This window comes from Somniosus microcephalus, chromosome 11 (assembly GCF_052327205.1).
Source record: "Somniosus microcephalus isolate GS21.2 chromosome 11, FLI_Smic_1.0, whole genome shotgun sequence".
NCBI lineage: Eukaryota > Metazoa > Chordata > Chondrichthyes > Squaliformes > Somniosidae > Somniosus > Somniosus microcephalus.
In genome coordinates, this window is record NC_140997.1 from 56,795,273 (window position 1) to 56,821,065 (window position 25,793).

The following is a 25,793-nucleotide window of genomic DNA, read 5'->3' on the forward strand; positions in this document are numbered from 1 at the left end:
GTAAAGCAGCAGCCGGGTTCAGGACCGAGTGGCGGAAACGGGAAAGGCGCACAGAAAAAAAAACATGCAGAGCGCAGCCAGGGCTCAAGGGCTGAACAGTGTCTGCGGGGAGAAGAAGGGAGAGCGCGGGAGACGCCATTGAGCCGCGGAGAAGGAAGAGCGCGGGAGACGCCATTTTTAGAAGCCACAGCGGAGAAGGGCGAGCGCGGGAAGAAAGGAAAGCGCGGGAGACGCCATTTTTGACAGTTAAATCACACCCAGGGATGCCGAAGAATGGCAGTATCTCTATGTTCGACAATGAAGTCGAAGATTGGGCGACATATGTGGAACGTATTGAGGTGTACTGCAGGGCGAATGAAGTGCCAGATGCTAGGAAAGCACTGGTTTTGTTAAATTCCATGGGTGCAAAAACTTATGGGTTACTGCGAAACCTAATAACCCCAGAGAAGCCTGCAATAAGAATTTCGAAAGCATAGTAGAAATCCTACAGGACCACTTAAACCCCACACCGCTGCTGATAGCAGAACGATTTAAGTTCCATAAAAGGAACCAACACAAAGACGAAAGCAATGCTGAGTACTTAACGGAACTGCGCAAGCTATCGAAACACTGCCAGTTTGGAGTAGGACTAGCAGATACGTTAAGGGACAAGTTTGTGTGTGGGCTTCAAAGTGAAGGAACCCAGAAACGGCTTCTATCAGAAAAGGATCTTACGCTGGACAAGGATTTCAGTATGGCAGTATCACATGAAGCAGCCGCAAGGGGCGCTGCAGAGATACAACGGAGACCGCAAGAATATGGCACCAATGAAATGTCCTGTGGAACAGGGAAGTGTTATCGCTGCGGCAGAACAACACACGACCAGAAGGATTGTTGGTTCAAGGACCAATGTGCAGACAGTGTGGAAAAGCAAAACACATAGCAAGAGTCTGCAGGTCTGGGAAGAAAACCAACAGCAAGAAATCTCCACAGGAGAAGTACAAAAAGGTACACAAGGTGATGGACAGTAGTTCAGACGAACAGAAAAGTGACACAGACTCCGGAAGCAAGGAGCTGGGTTGTCTGAAACTACATAAGATAACCAAAATGGAGGATCACCAGACTATCTGGGTTACACTCAAGATAGACGGAGTCCAAATGAAAATGGAATTGGACACAGGATCAGCCCTAACAGTCATAAACCAAAGGGACTACAAGCGGCTATTTTCACATATACCCTTGAAAGCTACAGAGATTGTCTTGAAGACGTACACGGGGCAAAAAGACTACCCCAAAGGAAAAATAAGGGTGAAAGTGATATACAAAGGCCAGGAAATACCTAAAATGGACTTATATGTATTGCCAGATGGAGGACCACCACTGCTAGGACGTGAATGGATCCGGAAGATACAATTAGATTGGCATTCCATACAGGCACTGAAGGTTGAGGCCAAAAAGGATGACGACGTCACACCTGGACGACTGTCAAAAATGCTAACTGACGCAAAAGAAGTGTTCCAGGAGGGACTCGGAACACTAAAAGGCATAACAGCAACGATTAAAATAGAGGAAAATGCAAGCCCAAAGTTTCTTAAGGCCAGACCAGCTGTCGAAGTAGAGCTGGAAGGGTTGGAACGTTCAGGGGTACTGTCCAAAGTAGACTGGAGCGAGTGGGCTACACCCATCGTTCCTGTAATGAAGAGGTCGTTGAGTAATACACCTGGGGAACCAAAGAAGGTCCACATCTGTGGGGATTTTAAGGTGACAGTGAACCCAGTCCTTCACACGGTACAATATCCGCTTCCACAAATTGAGGATATTTTCGCCTCGCTATCTGGAGGTAAATGCTTCACCAAAATTGATCTAGCCCAGGCGTACTTGCAAATGAAGGTAGAAGAAGCCTCGAAACAATACCTCACGATCAACACTCATAAAGGTCTCTCTCAATACAACCAGCTGGTGTTCGGGGTAGCATCGGCTCCGGCTATTTGGCAAAGGGCGATGGATCAAGTCCTGCAAGGGATCCAGGGACCCAGTGTTATTTGGACGACATCCTGGTCACGGGCGAAAATGACAGTGATCACCTCGTCAACTTGGAGAAGGTGCTCACCAGATTAAAGGAATATGGGCTACGAGCTAATCGCCACAAGTGCGAGTTTTTCCAGAAGCAGATCTCGTATTGTGGCCACGTCATCGATGAAGAGGGGTTACATAAGTCCCCTGAAAAGATTGAGGCAGTAGTCAAGGCTCCAGCACTGGAAAACGTGTCACAACTGAGGTCGTTCCTCGGGCTGGTAAACTACTACCATAAGTTCTTACCAAATTTGTCCACGGTATTACACCCACTGAACACCCTACTGCAAACAGGGGTACCATGGAAGTGGAATGACGAACGTAGGCAAGCTTTCCAGAAGTGTAAAGAATTGATCACATCAAAAGAGGTGTTGGCCCATTTCAACCCAGCACTACCAATTTGTTTGGCATGTGATGCATCACCCTATGGTATTGGAGCGGTGCTGTCGCACAAATTCCCAGACGGGTTGGAGAGGCCAGTAGCCTTTGCGTCTCGGTCACTAACCTCAGCCGAGCGCAACTACGCCCAGATTGACAGGGAGGCCCTCAGCCTAGTATGGGGAGTAAAAAAATTCAACCACTATCTGCATGGGCAGAAGTTCACCTTGCTGACTGACCACCAACCACTTGTCTCCATCTTTAATCCTAAGAAGGGCGTTCCAGTGATGACGGCACAGCGGTTACAAAGATGGTCCCTGTTTCTAGGGGCGAATCAATATGAAATAGAATATAAAGGCACAGAACAGCATGGAAATGCTGATGGGCTATCACGCCTGCCACTGCCTACTGTGGAGGAAGCACCAGCAGTGGACCCTATCGAGATATTTTATTCATCAATAATTGAACGATTGCCAGTAACGAACGCGGATATAGAGAAGGAGACCCTCAATGATCCGACACTGTCTCGGGTATATGATTTGACGGTGAGGGGATGGCCAACACATGGCGACTCACTGTTGCCAGCATTCTCAGCCAGAAGAGAACAGCTGTCAGTATGCCAGGGGACAGTGATGTGTGGATCCCGAGTGGTGATTCCACACAAGTTAAGGGAGAGGGTGCTAAATGAGCTTCATGAAGGTCATCTGGGAGGGGTGAAAATGAAAAGCCTTGCTAGGGCTTATGTGTGGTGGCCGGGGATCGATCAACAAATCAAGGACCTAACCAAGAGCTGCTCAGGATGCCAGAAGGTCCAAAATGCACCACCACATGCCCCTCTACACCCATGGGAGTGGCCCTCTTCTCCATGGCAATGGGTGCACATTGATTTTGCTGGTCCATTCATGGACTCAATGTTCTTAATAGCAGTGGATGCTCACTTGAAATGGTCTGAGGTGATAAAAATGTCCTCAACCACTACAGAGAAAACGATTGCAGTCCTACGGACCATATTTGCCAGGAACGGCTTGCCAGAGCAGATTTGCTCTGATAATGGACCATAGTTTGTGTCCGAAGAGTTTCGGAAATTTATGAGAAGGAATGGGGTCAGGCATTACACATCCACCCCGTATCATCCAGCCACAAATGGATTGGCTGAGAGGTTCGTACAAACCTTTAAAAAGGCGATAAAGGCCATGTGCAACGATGAAATTCCACTACAGCATAAGGTGGACAATTTCCTATTAGCCTACAGAAATGCGACACATGCAGTCACCAACCAGACCCCGGCCATGATGTTCTTTAACCGAAGGTTGAGATCTCGTCTGGATTTGCTCAGACCAAATGTGCGAAGAAATGTTGAGGATAAACAATTCCAGCACATCAATGAGAAGCCGACAAGGAGCTTCAATGTAGGACAACCAGTCTTGGCCCGTGACTACCGAACAGAGAAATGGCAACCCGGAACGATATGCACAAGGCAGGGGCCATTAATGTACACAGTGGATGTCGGGGAGAACATTGTGAGACGCCACGTCGATCAGATCTTAGCGTCACAGGAATGAGTCAACCCCATGTCTCGAGTACCTGGGGATGAACCCGACATACCGGTAGCATCTACCTCAGAACCAGTAGCAGTGGAAACCGATGAACTAACCGCCGAAAAGGGGCCAGAATCGCCTCCGCACCAAGAACAAGAACCTCAGGAAAGGCGCTATCCCGAAAGGATCAGGAAGCCGCCCCAAAGACTGAATCTATAAATGGACTATTGTTGTTTAATGTACATGTTAAAGTGTTAATTGTTATTTGAATATTATGGGTACTGCTAACCTAAAAGGGGAGGAATTGTAGTGTATGTACCTTTAAGAGAGAACTACTTTTACAGCTCCTGTATACTGTAGTACCGGCAGTGACCACACCTGTATATAAGCCTTGAGCATGCCTCTGTACCCCCAGTCTTGAGACTACCCTACTCCAGTAAATACCTGTTGATTGTTAAGTTACAGCATCCATGTGGTTATTAAAAAAACATCATACTCTCAGAATCACGGATCTAACAAGAAGCCCATTTGAAAATCCTAAATAGGTATTGTATGCTATGCAGAATATTCCCCTTGGTCTCTGGAATTGTGGTATGAATGTGAAAAGGCAGGAGCACATTGGAATATATTCTGGTCTTATGAAAGTGCACTAACAGTTTGTGCATGATACACCAGATTATAGGCCGTATGGCCTATTCCTGTTCCTATTTCTTACGTACTTATAAGGCCTTACAAGAGGCATCATACTGATTGCTAAGTTTCTCATTCTAGAGGAGTTAATACTCACCCATGTATGCACATTTGCTGATGAGTGACCAGCAAGTGCAATCTGTTTATACCCTCCTCAGTTTCAGTTTTGACCACCTAATCTGGAAAATGCTAACTGTGGAGTGGGCAACTTTCAGCGGCATCGTTACCTATACAGCATATATATTTTATTTTGTGTGTAATGTTAAAGAGACATTCTTTTGCTAAATTGGTTTGGTAGTTTAGTTTAACAAAAGATTTTTTTTAAGTTTGTGCACAGAAGTATCTTCTCTCTCAGTTTTTAATGCTACTGTTAAATAGGGCATTTAGTTAACTTTAACAGACAGAACTGGTTTTAAAATAGTGGTATGTTACTGACAAATTTATGGCCTGGAATTTGCGGTCAGCGGTGAAGCAACGACAATCGCTGCTGACCTCGAAGAAAGCTGCCCGCAAAAATCTTGCATTCTCTGTGGCAAAACTTTATCTTTCTCGACCTTAATTTGATTGTAGCACTGTCAAAGGGGCAGTGCAGAGCAGCAGTGACATCATCAAGCTGCCTAAGCAGCCAATCACATTGAAGAATTCTCACAAACAGCAAACCAGGAAATAAAAAGCACTGATTATCAATTCACTTTTTAAAAATCTTAGAGAGCAAAATAAAGATTGGGACATACACATGGGGTTATGATAGAAGCTGAAATATCATAAACAAACTTAAAAAAAAAATTAAAATATACTTTTTATTATTTAAAAAATCTAGTAATTTTTATCATAATGGAGAAATTTGACATTCCACAAATGTAAAATTAGTTTTTTCAGGGCCAGAGGAGTTGTTCAGTCATTATGCTGTTAAAACCCCGGTTACACCTATTCCAACAAGGCTTAACTTTTTATGGGGTGTTTTAGAGCAGAAAAGCTGAAGTTACGGTTAGTTTTAGAGAGGTAATGATGGCGAACGCAAAATCCGGGCCTATGTATTTTTGCTTTTGGGATGTGCATGTAGTTTTGTTTAACAGGCAGCACAGCACTGGATATAAACAGTTCCCACTGCTTATTTCCCATGCCAACCAATACAATCTAAAGTTTCAACAAAAATCAATTGTTGGTTTAACATACAGAATCTGTAATCTGATTAAACGACCAATATTAGACATACTACACAATTGGAGTAGTAATCTAAAAAGAATATGCAATATAGGTGATTTTATAAACATTTCCTCCAGCACATATTTCTGACAAACTGGTAATTTATTTGCAGAAATACAGATGAAAGTTTTGATTATTGTAGTTAAAGGATCTCTTGGGTTGAAACATACTGAAATTATTACACCAGGTGAACAGAAACAAAAAATATTTAAAAGTATTATTTTTAGGTCTTGATTATTTTTTCTTAATTCTCACACAGGTAAAATGCTTGAGGATTATTGGGGTCCATCTAAGAAACTTCTTGGCGATCTTAAATTCCTTGAAAGCCTGAAGGCATTTGACAAGGACAACATTCCACCCACTGTCATGAAAAGAATCAGAGAAAGATTTATAGACCATCCAGATTTTCAGCCGTCCATTATTAAAAATGTATCCTCTGCCTGTGAAGGTTTGTGTAAATGGGTTAGAGCCATGGAAGTGTATGAACGTGTAATAAAGCTGGTTGGTCCAAAACGTGAGCGGCTGAGGATAGCCGAAGAAGAATTTTCTGTCCAGATGGATATGTTGAATGTTAAACGTGGAGAGTTAAAAGCTTTGGAGGACAAACTGCAGGCACTGAATGATGACTTTGAAATTATGAATAACAAAAAGAAGGATTTAGAAGACAACATAGAGCTCTGTTCACAAAAACTTGTGCGTGCTGAAAAACTGATCGGTGGGCTTGGTGGAGAGAAGGACAGATGGACTGAAGCTGCCCGACTTTTAGGGATAAAGTACAAAGATCTAACTGGCGATGTACTTCTGTCATCAGGCACTGTAGCCTATTTAGGGGCTTTCACAGTTGATTATCGTCTGGAATGCCAAAGTGAGTGGCAGATCTTATGTAAAGAGAAGATAATTCCTTGTTCAGATGACTTTTCCCTGAGTACCATATTAGGAGACCCTGTAAAAATCCGTGCTTGGCAAATTGCCGGCCTGCCAGTTGATGCTTTCTCTATTGACAATGGGATAATTACATCAAACTCAAGAAGGTGGCCCTTAATGATTGATCCTCAAGGTCAAGCAAACAAATGGGTCAAAAATATGGAGAAAAGCAACAGACTTGGAGTAATAAAATTATCTGACTCTAACTATGTAAGGATTTTAGAAAATGCCATTCAGTTTGGCACCCCACTCTTATTAGAAAATATTGGTGAAGAGCTAGATCCCATGCTTGAACCGGTACTGCTGAAACAAACATTTAAACAACAGGGAGTAGAGGTCATGAAGTTAGGGGAAAATATAATTGAGTACTCACATGACTTCAAATTCTATATTACCACTCGTTTGAGAAACCCACACTATCTCCCAGAAATAGCAGTAAAAGTTTGTCTTTTAAACTTCATGATTACACCCCTGGGCCTTGAAGACCAATTGCTGGGAATTGTAGCTGCCAAAGAAAAGCCCGAGTTGGAAGAAAAGAAGAATCTGTTGATCTTGGAGAGTGCGCAAAACAAAAAGCACCTTAAGGAGATAGAGGACAAAATTCTTGAAGTCTTGTCATCATCACAGGGAAATATCTTAGAAGATGAAACTGCCATTAAAGTGCTATCTTCTTCTAAAGTGCTTTCAGAGGAAATATCTGAAAAACAACAAATTGCAACCACAACAGAGAAAGAAATAGATATCACACGAATGGGTTACAAGCCTGTTGCTGTGCACTCATCTATTATCTTCTTTTGCATCTCTGACTTGGCTCACATTGAACCAATGTATCAGTACTCACTAATTTGGTTCATTAACTTGTATGTGCAGTCAGTTGCAAACAGTAGGAAGAGTGAAAACGTGGCTAAACGAATTTTAGCTATAATGGAACACTTCACATTGAGTATCTATAACAATGTCTGTCGTTCTCTTTTTGAAAAGGACAAACTACTTTTTTCACTGCTTCTCAATGTGGGAATAATGAATGGTAAGGGAGAAATCGATGAAGAAGTATGGCGTTTTCTGCTAACTGGTGGTGTGGCCCTTGACAATCCGTATCCCAATCCAGCTCCTGAATGGCTATCAGACAAATGCTGGTCAGAGATTGTCCGAGCATCTAATCTGACAAACCTGTATGGTTTCATGGACCATGTGAATGAAAACTTACCAAAGTGGAAAAACATTTATGATTCTGCAAAACCTCATGAAGAGATACTTCCAGATGAATGGAGTTCCATAAAAGGAATGGATCATTTGATTGTTATCAGATGCCTCAGACCAGACAAAATTATTCCTGCAATGCAGCAATTCATTATTAATATCATGGGAAAATCATTTGTTGAACCTCCAACATTTGATCTTGCCGGCAGTTACAATGATTCCCATTGCTGTGCACCTTTGATATTTATTCTTTCACCTGGAGCTGATCCCATGGCAGGTAAGCTGATTAGTTGAATCATTAATCCATTAACTCTTATACTTTTGGGGAAACTATGAAATAGGATTTAAAGAAGAAATAATGTAGTCTCTTAATCTAATCAATGAGTTATATTTTCTTTATACTGGTATGTAATATCGAACAATGTAATAGCAAACTGTAATTTTATGCTAATTAAATATATTGTGTAGAACAAAGGCTCTAAATGTTTGATGTAGTAACATGTTGTATATTAGTTTTCAAGTTATGAGAAGTTTCCCTGCTTTTAAGAAAGGTGGACTTCCATTTCTTTCTGCTGACTTTGGTTTGAATGGTGACTTGCATTACTGATCGTTTTGGGGGTGAATCTCCTCGGGGGTTTTCCTGCTTGTCTGCTATAACTTCGATCAAAAAGCAGCGGAAACTCCGGAGAAACAAACATTTTACTCACTTTTTTGGGATTTCCACGACTCTTTTGCTGAAGCTGTGCACACGAATGGGAGGACCTCTGTGGAAATTCATCCCCTTTACTTATGCTGTTCATGTTTTGATCTGATCTGTTTATGTGCTGTCCAGCTGAGAAAAAAAGTTTGTGAAAAATCTTAAATTTTCACCCTTGTGAAATGTTCATGGCAGTGTACAGTTTCTAGCTGCATTATGTTTATGAATGCTTTATTCCATGCTCACAGGCTTGCTAAAGTTTGCAGATGATGTTGGCATGGGTGGAGAAAACACTCAAACAATATCACTTGGTCAGGGCCAGGGGCCTATTGCCGCACAAATGATAGAAGGTGCTCTTATAATTGGATCATGGGTCGTATTACAGAACTGCCATCTTGCAACTAGTTGGATGCCTGCTTTGGAGAAAATCTGTGAGGAAGTGATAACACCAGAAAACACCAACAAGGACTTCAGGTCCTAATTTTTCTAATTCTGTTGAATATTTATCATTTAATGTTGGTAATTACTTTCATAAATGTAAAGAAGTGAAACATACTTCTTTCCTGTAAGGTGTCAAGCTAATCTGGTATTTAAAGGATTTATTGCATTGGCTTTTATCTTCTTCCACAATTCCTAGCCAACTGGAACACCATAGGAATGGGAATAGGCCATTTATCCCCTCAAGCCTGTTCCGCCATTTAAAGAAATCATGGCTGATCTGTGACTTAACTCCATATACCTGCCCCATATCATTGACATTGGATGATGAGATTAGTAATGAGATAAGTGCATTTAAAATAAAAAAGGGGATATATTAAATAAACTAAACAAACTCAAAGAGGATAAAACCCCTGGTCCGGCTGGGTTGCGTCCACGCACTTAAAGAATCTAGGGAAGAGATAGCAGAGGCATTACTATGCATATTTAATAATTCATTAGAAAAGGTATAGTGCCAGAGGACTGGCGGATAGCTAATGTAATACCGATATTTAAGGAGGAAGATAGAACATGTCCAGGGAATTATAGACTAGTCAGCTTAACATCGGTGGTAGGAAAGATAATGGAATCCCTACTAAAAGAGACAATAGAAGAACATCGAGAAACCAAAAATATAATAAGGAATAGTCAGCATGGATTTCAAAAGGGAAAGTCTTTCTTGACCAACCTTATTGAATTTTTTGACGAGGTAACAGAGAGTGTAGACAATGGTAGTGCAGTAGATGTAATTTATCTGGATTTTCAAAAGGCCTTTGATAAGGTACCCCATAATAGACTGATGAACAAGGTCAGAGAATGCGGAGTCACCAGATAAGTAGCAGAATGGATTGCTGGCTGGCTTCAGGACAGAAAGCAGAGAGTAGGAGTAAAGGGTAGCTATTCATAGTGGCAGAAGGTGGGTAGTGGTGTTCCACAAGGATCAGTGCTTGGACCACTGCTGTTCACAATTTACATGAACGATTTAGACTTAGGAATCAAAAACATAATTTATAAATTTGCGGACAAATGTGAGAAGTCACACAACACCAGGTTATCGTCCAACAGCTTTATTTGAAATCACAAGCTTTTGGAGCGCTGCTCCTTCGTCAGGTGAAGTGAAGAGATGCATACAGAGACAGCATATATAGTCAGAGAACACTGCCAGATGATTACAGGTAATCTTTCTAACTGCTCTTTATCACAACTCGGCAGAGAGATAATCACAGCAATCAAAGGTGTGAATGGTGTCCAAACAGGTCAGTCAGGAAAACATTACATCAAAGAACAATGAGGTGGGGTCACAAGGGGTCAAATGTTGCAGATGCTGGGGTCTGTATGAAAAACAAAAAACAATTTTAAAAAAAGGAATTTTTTTTTTGCTGGAAATCACAGCAGGTCTGGCCGCATCTGTGTAGAGAGAACAAGCCAACGACGACTCGAGTCTGGATGACTCTACGTCAGGTGGGGTTACATGTAGCATGACATGAACCCAAGATCCCGGTTGAGGCCGTCCTCATGAGTGCGGAACTTGGCTGTCAGTTTCTGCTCGACGATTTTGCGTTGCCGTGTGTCTCGAAGGCTGCCTTGGAGAATGCTTACCCGAAGATCAGAGGATGAATGTCCTTGACTGCTGAAGTGTTCCCTGACTGGGAGGGAACACTCCTGCCTGGCGATTGTTGTGTGGTGTCTGCATGGTCTCGCCGATGTACCATGCTCCGGGGCATCCTTTCCTGCAACGTATGAGGTAGACAACGTTGGCCGAGTCACATGAGTATGTACCATGTACCTGGTGGGTGGTGTCCTCACGTGTGATGATGGTATCTGTGTTGATGATCTAGCATGTCTTGCAGCGGTTGCCGTGGCAGGGTTGTGTGGTGTCGTGGTCACTGTTCTCCTGAAAGATGGGTAATTTGCTGCGAACGATGGTCTGTTTGAGGTTAGGCGGCTGTTTGAAGGCGAGTAGTGGAGGCATGGGAATGGCCTTAGCGAGGTGTTCGTCGTCATCGATGACATGTTGAAGGCTGCGAAGAACATGGCGTAGTTTCTCCGCTCCGGGGAAGTACTGGACGACGAAGGGTACTCTGTTGGTTGTGTCCCATGTTTGTCTTCTGAGGAGGTCTACGCGATTTTTCGCTGTGGCCCGTCGGAACTGTCGATCGACGAGTCGAGCATCATATCCCATTCTTACGAGGGCGTCTTTCAGCATCTGTAGGTGTCCATCGCGTTCCTTCTCATCTGAGCAGATCCTGTGTATTCGCAGGGCTTGTCCATAGGGGATGGCTTCTTTATCGTGGTTAGGGTGGAAGCTGGAGAAGTGGAGCATCGTGAGGTTGTCCGTGGGCTTGCGGTAGAGTGAAGTGCTGAGGTGTCTGTCTTTGATGGAGATTCGTGTATCCAAGAATAAAACCGATTCTGAGGAGTAGTCCATGGTGAGTTTGATGGTGGGACCGGGATCTTGGGTTCATGTCACGCTACATGTAACCCCACCTGACGTAGAGTCATCCAGACTCGAGTCGTTGTTGGCTTGTTCTCTCTACACAGATGAGGCCGGACCTGCTGTGATTTCCAGCAAAAAAAAAAATCCTTTTTTTAATTTTTTGTTTTTCATACAGACAACAGCATCCGCAACATTTGACCCCTTGTGACCCCACCTCATTGTTCTTTGATGTAATGTTTTCCTGACTGACCTGTTTGGACTCCATTCATACCTTTGATTGCTGTGATTATCTCTCTGCCGAGGTGTGATAAAGAGCAGTTAGAAAGATTACCTGTAATCATCTGGCAGTGTTCTCTGACTATATATGCTGTGTCTGTATGCATCTTTTCACTTCACCTGACGAAGGAGCAGCGCTCCGAAAGCTTGTGATTTCAAATAAAGCTGTTGGACTATAACCTGGTGTTGTGTGACTTCTCACATTTGTCCACCCACCCCAGTCCAACACCGGCATCTCCACATCATAAATTTGCGGATGACACCAAATTGGGGGGGATAGTCAATACTGAGGAGGACTGCAACAATTTACAGGAGGACATTAATAAACTTGCAGAATGGGCATATAATTGGCAAATGAAGTTCAACATAGATAAATGTGAGGTATTACATTTTGGTAGGAAGAATAGCGAGGTCACGTCACTTGGAGCGTGCAAGTCTAGTTGGGGTAGAGGAACAAAGGGATCTAGGAGTACAAATCATTAAAAGTTACGACACAGGTTAGCAAGGCCATAAAAAAGCAAACCAAGCACTAGGGTTTATTTCTCGAGGTATAGAATTGAAAAGTAGGGAAGTTATGCTAAACCTGTATCGAACCTTGGTTAGACCACACTTGGAGTACTGCGTACAGTTCTGGTCACCATATTATAAAAAGGATATAGAGGCACTGGAGAGGGTGCAGAGAAGATTTACAAGGATGATACCAGAAATGCGAGGGTATACATATCATGAAAGGTTGAACAAGCTGGGTCTCTTTTCTCTTGAAAAAAGGCAGCTGAGGGGTGACCTAATAGAGGTCTTTAAAATTGTGAAAAATGTTGATAGAGTAGATGCAGAGAGAGTGTTTCCACTTGTGGGGAAAAGCATAACTAGAGGCCATCAATATAAGAAATTCAATATGGAATTCAGAAAAAACTTCTTTACCCAAAGTGTGGTGAGGATGTGGAACTCGCTACCACAGGGAGTGGTTGAAGTGAATCGTATAGATCCATTTAAGGGGAGGCTAGACAAGCAGATGAGGGAAAAGGGAATAGACGGTTATGCTGATAGATTTAGATGAGGAAAGAAGGGAGGAGGCACGTGTGGAGCATAGACTGGTTGGGCCGAATGGCCTGTTTCTGTGCTGTATATCCTATGTATGTAATCCCTTAATACCTTTGGTTAACAAAAAGCTATCAATCTCTGATTTAAAATTAGCAATTGATCTAGCATCAATTGCCATTTCCGGAAGAGAGTTCCAAACTTCTACCACCCTTTGTGTGTAGAAGTGTTTCCTAACTTCACTCCTCAAAGGCCTGGCACTAATTTTTAGACCATGTCCCCTAGTCCTAGACTCGCCAACCAGCGGAAATAGTTTCTCTCTACCGTATCAGTTCCCCTAAATATCTTGAAAATTTTGATCAAATCACCCCTTAACCTTCTAAATTCCAGGAAATACAACCCTAGTTCGTGTAATCTCTCCTCATAATTTAACCCTTAGAGTCCAGGTATTATTGCATTAGAGTAGATTTTAGAAAGATGAAGAGTGAGCTAACAGAGGTGAGGTGGAAGGAGAAATTGGCATACAGGACTGTGGAGCAACAGTGTCATCTTTTTACAAAAGAGATTGCAAAGAAAGAACTTGCATCATATGAGGAAATACAAATGCAAAGAGTTGGAAATTGGACATTTTTGTTAAACATTGCAGATTACAGTGCAATATGATAGAAGTGTTTAAAATTATGAATAAGATGTTTTTTTTTATTCGTTTATGGGATGTGGGTGTTGCTGGCAAGGCCAGCATTTATTGCCCATCCCCAATTGCCCTTGAGAAGGTGGTGGAGAGCCGCCGCCTTGAACTGCTGTAGTCCGTGTGGTGAAGGTACTCCCACAGTGCTGTTAGGTAGGGAGTTCCAGGATTTTGACCCAGCGACGATGAAGGATCGGTGATATACTTCTAAGTCAGGATGATGTGTGACTTGGAGGTGGTGGTGTTCCTATGCGTCTGCTGCTCTTGTCCTTCTAGGTGGAAGAGGTCACGGGTTTGGGAGTTGCTGCAGTGCATCTTGTAGATGGTACACACTGCAGCCACGGTACGCCGGTGGTGGAAGTGAATGTTTAAGGTGGTGGATGGGGTGCCAATCAAGCGGGCTACTTTGTTCTGAATGGTGTTGAGCTTCTTGAATGTTGTTGGAGCTGCACTCATCCAGGCAAGTGGAGAGTATTCCATCATATTCCTTACTTGTGCCTTGTCGATGGTGGAAAGGCTTTGGGGAGTCAGGAGGTGAGACACTCGCCGCTGAATACCTAGCCTCTGACCTGCTGTTGTTGCCACAGTATTTATGTGGCTGGTCCAGTTAAGTTTCTGGTCAATGGTGACTCCAAGATGTTGATGGTGGGGGATTCTGTGATGGTAGTACTGTCAGTGGGAGTTGTTTAGACTCTCGCTTGTTGGAGATAGTCATTGCCTGGCACTTCCGTGGCGCGAATGTTACCTGCCACTTATCAGCCCAAGCCTGAATGTCATTCAGGTGTTGTTGCATGCAGGCATGGACTGCTTAATTATCTGATGAGTTGTGAATGGCACTGAACACTGTGCAGTCATCAGCGAACGTCCCCATTTCTTACCTTATGTTGGAGGGAAGGTCATTGATGAAGCAGCTGAAGATGGTTGGGTCTAGGTCACTGCCCTGAGGAACTCCTGCAACGATGTCCTGGAGCTGTGATGGTTGACCTTCAACCACCACAACCATCTTCCTTTGTGCTAGGTATGACTCCAGCAAGTGGAGTGTTCCCCCCCTCCCGATTCCCATTGACTTTAGTTTTACTAGGGCTCCTTGATGCCACACTCTGTCAAATGCTGCCTTGATGTTGAGGGCAGTCACTCTCACCTCACCAATGGAATTCAGCTCCTTTGTCCATGTTTGAATCAAGGCTGTAATGAGGTCGGGAGCCGAGTGGTCTTGGCAGAACCCAAACTGGGCACCAGTGAGCAGGTTATTAGTGAGTAAGTGCCGCTTGATAGCACTGTCGATGACACCTTCCATCACTTTGCTGATGATTGAGAGTAGAATGATGGGGCGGTAATTGGCCAGGTTGCATTTGTCCTGCTTTTTGTGGACAGGACATACCTGGGCAGTTTTCCACATTGTTGGATAGATGCCAATGTTGTAGCTGTACTGGAACAGCTTGGGTAAATAGAAGCAGTCTGTTTCCAGTAGTTGAAGTTCCTATAGTTCAGAGCTCATCACAGATTTATACTACTGGTGAACCAGTGACAGGGTCTGATCATTTTGTGGCTTGTGTCTATCTGTTTGCCTGATCCAGATCAAAGGAAGCACTCACAATTTATTCAGTTAGCATAATTGAATTATGTACTTGCCTTAAGATATCCTTAGTATAATTTCATAGATAGGCCATGCATAGATCAGCCATGATCTAATTGAATGGCGGGAACAGGTCTGAAGAGCTGACTGGCCTACTCCTGTTCATACAAGTGTGTCCATCATTGCAGTGATATAAACTTTAGCCTGAGATTTGGGACTTTTTTAAATGTCATAGAGATATAAATGCTAAAGATGCATCACAGATATATTTTTGTTGTCTTTATTGTTAATTATTTCAAAAGCATTTTGATACTTTTGTCCTATTGTGCCAATTAAAAAGACTTGTCTTTTCAGGTTATGGCTGACCAGTTACCCATCAGACAAGTTTCCTGTCAGTATTCTTCAGAATGGGGTAAAGATGACTAATGAACCTCCAAAGGGCCTCAGGGCAAATATGCTACGTTCATATCTCAATGACCCAATCTCAGATACTACCTTCTTCAACAGTTGTGACAAACCTGAAATCTGGGAAAAACTTCTCTTTGGGCTTTGTTTTTTTCATGCTCTAGTACAAGAGAGGAGGAACTTTGGTCCTTTAGGTGAGCCTCCAATATTTCAGAACAGATATTTAAAAAAATACTTTTAGGGATAACTATTTTGCAGTTTGAAAATATTTGTGATGAATATATCTTTCCCCATGAGATGGATATATTTAATATATTCTAGGTTCTAAATTGTGCATTGTCAATTTTTAATGTAATTTTCAGACCAGAGGTAAAGAAGCTAATGTTTATTGGTTTTAAACATTTAAATCTTTAGGGTGTACTATGAATACATTCTTTACTACTATAAATATTTTGTTGCATTGCAATACAATTTTTTATAGGTTGGAATATCCCATATGAATTTAATGAGTCTGACCTGCGAATAAGCACGACACAGATCCAAATGTTTCTGAATGAATATGAAGATGTACCACTAGAAGCTCTAACATACTTAACAGGTACATTTACATTTGATAATTCAATTCCTTCATTAATATTAATTAAAGCATCTGTATCATTACTTGGTTAAAAGTTTATTTTAAACAAATTAATAGAAGTTATTATGAGTCTTCAAATTTTGTCAAAATTTGTAACTTTCTCAATTCCTAAAGGTGAATGTAACTATGGTGGTAGAGTTACAGATGACAAAGACAGGCGTTTGCTTTTGTCTCTTCTATCCATTATATACAATAAAGACCTAGTATACCAAGACAATTATAAGCTTGCACCTGGCGAGGATTATTTTGTCCCACTACATGGTTTGTATCAGGTAAGCTATCCATTGAAATTCATTTTTTTATAAGAATTTTGTTACCTACTCAAACTGGAGGCAAATGCTCTTAGAAAAAGGATTCTGATTTTTCTTAGTTACATATCATAAGTTTATAATGCAATATTCCTGACTACCTTTCCTTCCTCTGATTAGTAAATGGTGCAGATTGGCACTATGAAATCAGACCTTTCCTTGTGCTACAATATAATTGAGGAGAAAGGGGTAGGCAGGTGTTACACATTCAGGACTGCAGTAGGTACCTCCTTGGGATCATTCGCATCAGTTGCTCCTTCAAGTGATCTGTATGTCTTAATTTTATGGGAGTTGACATACTGCCCTCTATCTACTTGCACAATAGCGTAACCAAGGGATGTAAAAAAAATAAAGAATTTGCATATATATAGCGCCTTTCATAACATCGGTGTGTCCCAAAGCCCTCTACAGCCAATGCAGTACTTTTAAAGTGTAATCATAAGGACACAGAAGGAGGCCATTTGGCCCATTGAGTCCTTGCCGGTAGTCCCTATTGTAATGTAGGAAATGTAACAGTAACATTTCCTTGTGATCCGAACTCGTATCTTTCATATGTACATCTCTTCAATCTCCATGTAGTCAGCACTGGCTCAGTGGTAGCACTCTAGCCTCGAAGTCAGAACGTTGTGGATTCAGGTGCAACTCAGCAGTCCTGAGGGAACACTGCACTGTTACAGGTGCCGTCTTTTGGATGAGACATTAAACCCTCTCAACTGGACGTAAAAGATCCCATGGCACTATTTTGAAGAAGAGCAGGGGCGTGCTCCCTGGTGTCTTGGCCAATATTTATTCCTCAACCAATGTCACTAAAACAAATTATTTGGTCATTATCTCATTGCTGTTTGTGGGACCTTGCTGTGTGCAAATTGGCTACCGTATTTCCAACATTACAATAGTGACAACATTTTAAAAGTACTTAATTGGCTGTAAAGTGATTTGAGACATCTGAGGATGTGAAAGGTGCTATATAAATGCAATTTCTTTCTTTTCTCCAGAGGAGAACCAAATTAATACCAGATGAGGTGAAGTTTGGTTTGAATTGTCTCCAAAACTGTCATAAGAAATAGGAGCAGGAGTAGGCCATTTGGCCCTTCGAGCCTGCTCTGCCATTCAATAAGATCATGGCTGATCTTCTACCTCAACTCCACCTTCCTGCACTATCCCCATATTCCTCGAGTCCCTTAGTACCCAAAAATCTATTGATCTCTGTCTTGAAAATGCTAGAGTCCATTATAAAAGATGTAATAGCAGAGTACTTGGAAAACTGTGACAGGATCGGACAAAGTCAACATGGATTTACAAAAGGTAAATCATGCTTGACTAATCTACTGGAATTTTTTGAGGATGTAACTGGTAGAATAGATAAGGGAGAACCAGTGGATGTGCTGTATTTGGACTTTCAGAAGGCTTTCGATAAGGTCTCGCATAAGAGATTAATGTGCAAAGTTAAAGCACACAGGATTGGGGGTAAGGTACTGTCTTGGATAGAGAACTGGTTGGCAGACAGGAAGCAAAGAGTTGGAATAAATGGGTCTTTTTCCGAGTGGCAGGCAGTGACTAGTGGGGTACCGCAGGGATCGGTGCTAGGACCCAAGCTATTCACAATATATATAAATGATCTAGACGAGGGAACTAGATGTAATATCTCCAAGTTTGCAGATGACACAAAGCTGGATGGGCGTGTGTGCTGTGAGGAGGATGCAGAGAAACTCCAGTATGATTTGGACAGGTTGGGTGATTGGGCAGATGCATGGCAAATGCAGTATAATGTGGATAAATGCGAGGTTATCCACTTCGGTGGCAAAAACAAGACGACAGATTATTATCTGAATGGCAATAGATTGGGAAAAGGGGAAGTGCAACGAGACCTGGGTGTTCTTATGCACCAGTCGCTGAAGGTAAGCATGCAGGTGCAGCAGGCGGTTAAGAAGGCAAATGGTATGTTGGCCTTCATAGCGAGAGGATTCGAGTACAGGGCCTTGAGTATTGTGTGCAGTTTTGGTCACCTTATCTGAGGAAGGATGTTCTTGCCATGGAGAGAGTGCAGCGAAGATTCACCAGACTGATACCTGGGATGGCAGGAATGACGTATGAGGAGCGATTGGGTCGATTAGGCTTATATTCGCTAGAGTTTAGAAGAATGAGAGGGGATCTCATTGAAACTTATAAAATTCTAACAGGACTGGACAGACTAGATGCAGGAAGGATGTTCCCGATGGCGGGGGAGTCCAGAACCAGGGGTCACAGTCTAAGGATAAGGGGTAAACCATTTAGGACTGAGATGAGGAGGAATTTCTTCACCCAGAGAGTGGTGAACCTGTGGAATTCTCTACCACACAAGGCAGTTGAGGCCAATTCATTAAATATATTCAAGAAACAGTTAGATATATTTCTTAAGGCTAAAGGGATCAAGGGATATGGGGAGAAAGCAGGGACCGGGTACTGAATTTGGATGATCAGCCATGATCTCATTAAATGGCGGAACAGGCTCGAGGGGCCGAATGGCCTACTCCTGCTCCTAGTTTCTATGTTGAATACTCAATGACTGAGCATCCACAGCTCTGAGGTAGAGAATTCCAAAGATTCACAACCCTTCAATTGAAGAAATTTCTCATTTCAGTCGTAAATGGCTGACCTCTTATTTTGAGACTGTGACCCCATGTTCTAGACTCCCCAGCAAGTGAAACATCCTCCCAGCATCTACCCGTCAAGCCACTTAAGAATTTTATATGTTTCAATGAGATCATCTCTCATTCTTCTAAACTCTAGGGAATGTAGGCTTAGTCTACTCAATCTCTCCTCATAGGACAATCCCCTCCTCCCAGGAATCAGTCGAGTAAACCTTCATTGCACTCCCTCTAAGGCAAGTATATCCTTCCTTAGGTAAGGAGACCAAAACTATACACAGTACTCCAGGTGTGGTCTCACCAAGGCCTTATACAACTGTTGTAAGACTTCCCTACTCTTATACTCCAATCCTTTATAATAAAGGCTAACACACCATTTGCTTTCCTAATTGCTTGCTGTACCTGCATGTTAACTTACTGTGATTTGTGTACAAGGATAACCCAGGTCCCTCTGAATACCAACATTTCCCAGTCTCTCATCATTTAAAAAATATTCTGCTTTTCTATTTTTCCTACCAACGTGGATTACTTCACACTTCTCCACATTATATTCCATCTGCCATGTTCTAGCCCATACACTTAACCTGTCTATATCCCTTTGCAGCCTCAAGTTTCCTCAGGATGTCAGTTCAGATGGCTCATCTGAAAGCTACTACAGTACATACCTGCCAGCCCTGTTGTCCTGTAAATTTAACCTCTTTAAAGCAAGCTTTAACTTAAGTGTACATTTTAAAATAACTAATACCTAGTTCGTTTCTGTGGGAAAATAGTTTAGAAGAAAATCCAGAGACGTGACGGTGGGTAATATACAATTATTATTTTGCACTATTAGGAGTGTTATCCAGTTGATCTATTACATTTGATACTAAAATCTACACTTAAAAGGGTAGTTTAAAAAAAAACATGTCACAACTGGAGAAGGATGCAGGTTTGCGTTCCACTCCGATCTTAGCTATATTGAGTGGAACTGATGTAATAGCAAAATACTGCGGATGCTGGAAATCTGAAATAACAACAGAAAATGCTGGAAATACTCAGCAGGCCAGGCAGCATCTGTGGAGAGAGAAACAGAGTTAACGTTTCAGGTCTGGGACCCTTCATCAGAACTGGAAAAAGCTGGAGATGTAACAGATATTAAGCAGGTGATCTCTTTGTCCTCGGGCTATTGCATTGCTGCAATGAAGCTCAACGTAAGCTCGAGGAACAGCACCTCATCTTTCGATTGGGCACTTTGCAGCCTGCCGGACTCAACATTGAGTTTAACAATTTCAGATAATTATCCTTGCCATTTTTCATGCAGTATGATTTTTGCCATTCCCATTTGCAACATTTTATCTTTCCTGCCTCTTACAAAAGCACAGGGTGTTCTTTCTATTCCTTCCTCCCCTCCTAACCCCCCCCCCCCCCTCACTGTCTCTGCACCTGCTTAATATGTTACATCTCCAGCTTTTTCCAGTTCTGATGAAGGGTCCCAGACCTGAAACGTTAATTCTGTTTCTCTCTCCACGGATGCTGCCTGGCCTGCTGAGTATTTCCAGCATTTTCTGTTGTTATTTGAGTGGAACTGAGCTGCATGAACCTCCCTGCAGAGCATTAGAAAATTTGGAGGGGAGACTCGCACCTGCATTTTCTCTTGGTTCTGGTAGTGGCTGTGGAACAGACCATCTATGCAGGCCTTAGGCCAAATAGACAAAGGATTAAAATACAAAAAAAAGCTAAATATCCCCACAAAAATAAAATATAAAAGCATAAGAGAAGTTTGCAAATCATGAATGTAAGGAATAAGCACAGTGCCACTGCATGGCTCTACTTTTTGGCAGACCGGCAAGCAAGATTCACTGTCTGTGACTTAAGTTCTTAAAACTAACATACTAATTCGCTCACCCACTGTCTAAGGTGTCTAGGTCAAGACCAAAAAGGGAGAAAAATATGGAGGGTGGAGTGAACATTAGAGGGTAATGTAACCTCCAAAAAGTTGTTACACATATTGTACTTAATGGAAATGTTTTTATCCTTTCATTTTAAATGATGATCTGCACCTCTACTTGAACACATTTTGATAATTTGTTTGATTTTTGATTTTTAGTCATACATTGATCACCTACGAAATCTACCTACTGTAGCCCATCCAGAGGTCTTTGGACTTCATGAAAATGCTGATATCACAAAAGATAACCAGGAGACTAATCAGCTTTTTGATGGGGTGCTGCTGACTCTTCCCAGACAGACTGGTGGTGGTGCTAAATCTCCTCAAGTAAGATGATCAAATGAGATGGTGTATGATGAAAGATTTGGTATTTTTGCCTTTCAAACCTACTAGCGAGCTGCATTTTTACATCACATTGAAAAATGCTGCAACTTTATAACTTTTTTTAAGTTTAAAAACATATTTGGATTTAATTGTTTATAATTGAAATATATTTACTGACCAATTAACAGTTTGGAAAATGGATATTGCAAAAGTTTGAATTTAGAGATGGGCACTCTCTTTTTGTATAGTCATATTGGGTTGTCAATCTTATTTCATGATTTTCTCTGCAAGCCCATTAGTAATTGTTGCATGCTTTGGAGACATCTTAGATCAAGCATGTATTATGACACTCTTTAGTAATAACTTTTGTTCATGTTCATGAAATAGTAAAAACACAAAGTTTATCCTGAAAGCAAATCACTCAATAATTAAACTTATGTTTGACTTAACTCATCTTTAGTGCAATAGAGGGTACTGGAATTTGCAGATAAGATAGTTAATTTGTGTACGTAGAGCTTACACCACGGAAACAGATAATTTGGCCCAACCAGTCCACGTAGTGTTTACCCTTCACATGAGAAAAATATTTCTATTCACATTTACCCAGTGTTCCCATGTCTCTTTATCCCCTTTTCCTTCATCCACCTATTCAATCTAATCTTGAATGTTGACATAGTTTCCTCCTCAAACACTAACACCTAGAATTGAATTCGTCTCACAACCCCCTTGGTATAGAAGTTTCTCTTACTCTCTGTTCTAAATCTCTTGAATTTAATCTTGTATCTATGGCTCTTTGTTCTAGACCCCTTAACTACTGGAAATAGTCTGCTTCTATCTATCCGATCCCATCCGTTCATAATTTTAAACACTTCTATCATATTGCCCAATAATCTGTGTTGTTCCCATGAAAAAAGCCCCAATTTCTCAAGTCTTTGTATTTCTATTTCCTCATACCCGGCAGCATCCTAGTGAATCTGTGTTGTACCCTCTCCAAAGCCTCAATATCCTTCCTACTGTGGAGCCAAATACTGCACGCAGTATTCTGAGATCTTATTAGGGTTTTAGGCTCATTAGCTCTTGGCTTTTATGTTCTATATACTTGATTAAAACCTACAATTTCATTAGCTTTTTTAACAACCTTATCATCTTACGGTACTGCTTTTAATGTCGTGCGAACCTGCAGCCCCAAATCCCTCTGCTCTTCCACAGCACCAAGCTTATTTCCATTCAGTGTTGTTTGGTACGGAATATTACATCCAAAGTTAACCTGAATTGTTTATATGATCTGGCTACGTCAATCTCAAAAAACTATCAGAGTTTTTAGTCAATTGGTGTACAATTTGTTCATTGTGGAACCTGCCTCCAAAATGGACAGTGTGACCTGGGAGTCAAAGGAAAATGGCTATGTAAAGCACCTTAAACTTAAAAAGGATTAAAAATTAGAGGCAGAATGGAATATATTGCATAGAAATAAAGTGAAATTAAAATAACGTCTACAATAATAGTTAATTGGCTGTAAAGCACCTTGGGACGTCCTAAGGTCGTGAAAGGAGTTTATATAAATGCAAGTTCTTTCTTTGTTGACATTTTTTGACTACTTTAGGGTTAATAATACTGTAATAGGTGTACTCATGACAATTGTAGCTTTATTAAGATTTGTTTCAGGGGCAAAGTAGGCGAACCAAAAATATTTAAGATGATAAAGATCTGTCCGAGGAGATTTGAATTTCCAAAACATTTAATAACGATCAAAAAACTGCTACAGTTACTTATTATTTATATTGAAAATGGTATAAAATAAAAAGCATCTTTTAATGAATCTATATAATTTCAGGAAGTTGTTGAAGACCTTGCTGCAGACATTATGTCCAAACTACCTGATGACTTTAATTTGGAAAAAGTGATGATGAAATATCCAGTGGTGTATGAGGAGTCCATGAACACAGTACTCAGACAGGAACTTATTAGATTCAACAGGTGTGCAACAAAAATGTGTTTTCTGTACAAAAATATGGCATTCAGAACCCAAGTTTCATCTGAAAACTAATGCTGTACTTGCATTATATCAAGATGATGACTTATTACTTATGAGTAAAATATCCTCATCTATCTGTGCAAGTTTTAAACAATTTCAGTAGAGGATCTGTAGTAAACAGATTGAATTTTGAATCAAATCTATCTTTACTTGCCAGTTAGAAAATGGCAGTCCAAGTGTTGGGAATACAGGCTGATATTTAGGGGAATTTTAACAGAGCAGTGGCAGTAGCAGGCCATCGGTGATTTTAACTGTTGGGTCTCATTTAAATGTCCACTTACTGCCAGGGCGTAGAGCAGAAGAGGCCACAGAGAGGCTTTCAGCTGTCAAAGATTGGTCTGCCTTGGAGGTAAGTGACAGGGAGGGGATTTCAGGGGGGTGTTTTAGGACAGGGGAGGCTGTGACCATCCTTGTGCGGCCCAGAGGAACACTCTTGCTCCAAAGATAAATTTCTGACTTACCTTTTGGGGTTCTTCGTATATCTGATGGCCTGCTTTCAAGTGGTGTAAAAACCATGGCAGCTTGTCCACTCAAGCCTGGTTTAAATTGCAATGGGTGGGGGGGATCTATTGATGTAATAGGACCCTGATTTGCATACATTTGAGGCCCCTTCCTAGTTTAGGCGGGCACCTGAGCTGCCTGCAGGTTAAGGTCACAGGCTGCTGGAATGTGGTGAGTTCCAAATGGGTAACTAACCTGCTAGGTTTTAACTGCCCACCTTACCAGTTTCCTCCAGTTGGGGTTAAAATTGACTCCTAGATCTAGTTCATTATTGCAATGTAGGTTTAACAGAGTACTAACATAGTGAACTGAAAAGACCAAATGAGACAATTATTAGGAACGGATTTAATGAATTTAATTTGTGTATGTCAGATGTTAAAAGTGATGTATGCCACCTGCTGTACAAACCACATTCAGGTCAAGCCTTAGTGCCAGTGACAAAACTGAAATGAATATGCATCAGTGCACTAAACCTATTTGTACCACTTTGTCGTACAGTACTCAGAATACATTGGAAATGGAAGCAAATGCAACATTTATGTGGAAGAAATAATTTATCTGTTAGAACTGTTACAAGCCAAGCCAGCCTCTATGTGAATATAGCAATACAGGCAGGACCCACCGGGAAAAGGAGTACAGGTAGACTATCCTTTATCCGCACTTCCGAAAACCAAAAACCTCTAAAAACTGAAAGTTTTTTCGTGGAGCGTAAGTCGTGCGCACGACATGACCCGAATGGCGCCAAACATGACACGAGTGGTCCGGGAGCTCTGCCTTTCCCTGTGAGCAGGGCAGAGGGTCACAGAGTTCCCTCCTGGGTAGGAGATTGCAGGCCGAGCCGGGCAGTGTGAAGGAGGTACCGGGAGTGAACCCAACAATACAGCGGCCCGTCCGATAGTCCTTTCTCCACCCCCCCCCCGCCGACCTGATTTGCGGGCCAGCTTAGTGTAGGAGTCAGCCGATATCCGGCTTTCCCACAACTGGCGGCGGCAGTCGAGCCCCAGACCCCCGCTAAGTCAAGGAATTCAGATACGGAGTAGGGGGAGCCGGAAACCTCGATCCAACGGCAGAAATCAGCAGCCGTTTTGTTAGTTTTTTTTTTCTTCCCCTAGCATTTTTTTTAAACAGTCAGGCTGTGGAAAGTGTCTCTGTAGCTTAGCAACAGCTTCAGAGACGCTTCCAAGGCAGGGCCCGAGTGTTTACAAGCTGTTGCTAAGCAACAGTGTTTGTTGTCAGATACGGAAGTGAAAACCTTCTGAAATCCGAAAAACCGAAACACAGCTGGTCCCAAGGTTTTCAGATAAAGGATAGTCTACCTGTACTACAGAAACTGAAATGTTGCATTTGGGAACATGAACAAAGACGATGAAGGTTTCAAATCTACGTAGGTGATGGGATTGGAAAATAAGCATGAAAGGGGAAATAAATACATTAGAAAACAGTGGAAAAATACATTTTAAAATCTTGGTGACATATCTGATAAGCTGCTGAACTGGAGACACAAGTTCATCTGGTGATCTAAATACTGGATCATAATTAATTTGGATGAAAAAGGTGCTTTTTGCCCATCTGATCTAATTCCAAGTAGCTCTGGCACTTCGGTCACTCAATTACAATGGCATTTCAAACTCTGTGGAGCTCCATAACATTGTGCTGAAACGCAAGGGTGAAAGTGAACTTTTGACACAGGAAGAAAATGACAAGAAGTTTGAGAACAGAGATCTTAATGAACTCTGTACTTACACCTGTAAAGAAATCTTGTAGAGATGAGAGGTTTGCATTTAACCTAATGCTGTTCCAAGTTTACAAACGGTCACAAAAAACTGTTCGCATAAGATATACAACTGTTGCT

The 25,793-nt window shown here is 41.8% G+C and overlaps 2 protein-coding genes across 2 annotated transcripts in view; one reads left to right on the forward strand and one right to left on the reverse strand.

Moving 5' to 3' along the window:
• Nucleotides 1–25,793, forward strand: part of dnah3 (dynein axonemal heavy chain 3) — a 336,640-nt gene that overhangs the window by 304,564 nt on the left and 6,283 nt on the right. The window contains exons 51-57 of the mRNA XM_086000753.1: nt 6,124–8,265; nt 8,934–9,159; nt 15,532–15,776; nt 16,064–16,180; nt 16,334–16,491; nt 21,241–21,408; nt 23,240–23,382. Of these exons, the coding sequence (XP_085856879.1) occupies nt 6,124–8,265; nt 8,934–9,159; nt 15,532–15,776; nt 16,064–16,180; nt 16,334–16,491; nt 21,241–21,408; nt 23,240–23,382 (3,199 nt within the window). The remainder of the gene's footprint in view (nt 1–6,123; nt 8,266–8,933; nt 9,160–15,531; nt 15,777–16,063; nt 16,181–16,333; nt 16,492–21,240; nt 21,409–23,239; nt 23,383–25,793) is intronic.
• The window catches only part of lyrm1 (LYR motif containing 1), a 64,748-nt gene continuing 47,159 nt past the window's right edge, over nt 8,205–25,793 (reverse strand). Inside the window, exon 6 of the mRNA XM_086000750.1 lies at nt 8,205–8,820. The gene's annotated coding sequence lies outside the window, so the exon portion shown is untranslated. The remainder of the gene's footprint in view (nt 8,821–25,793) is intronic.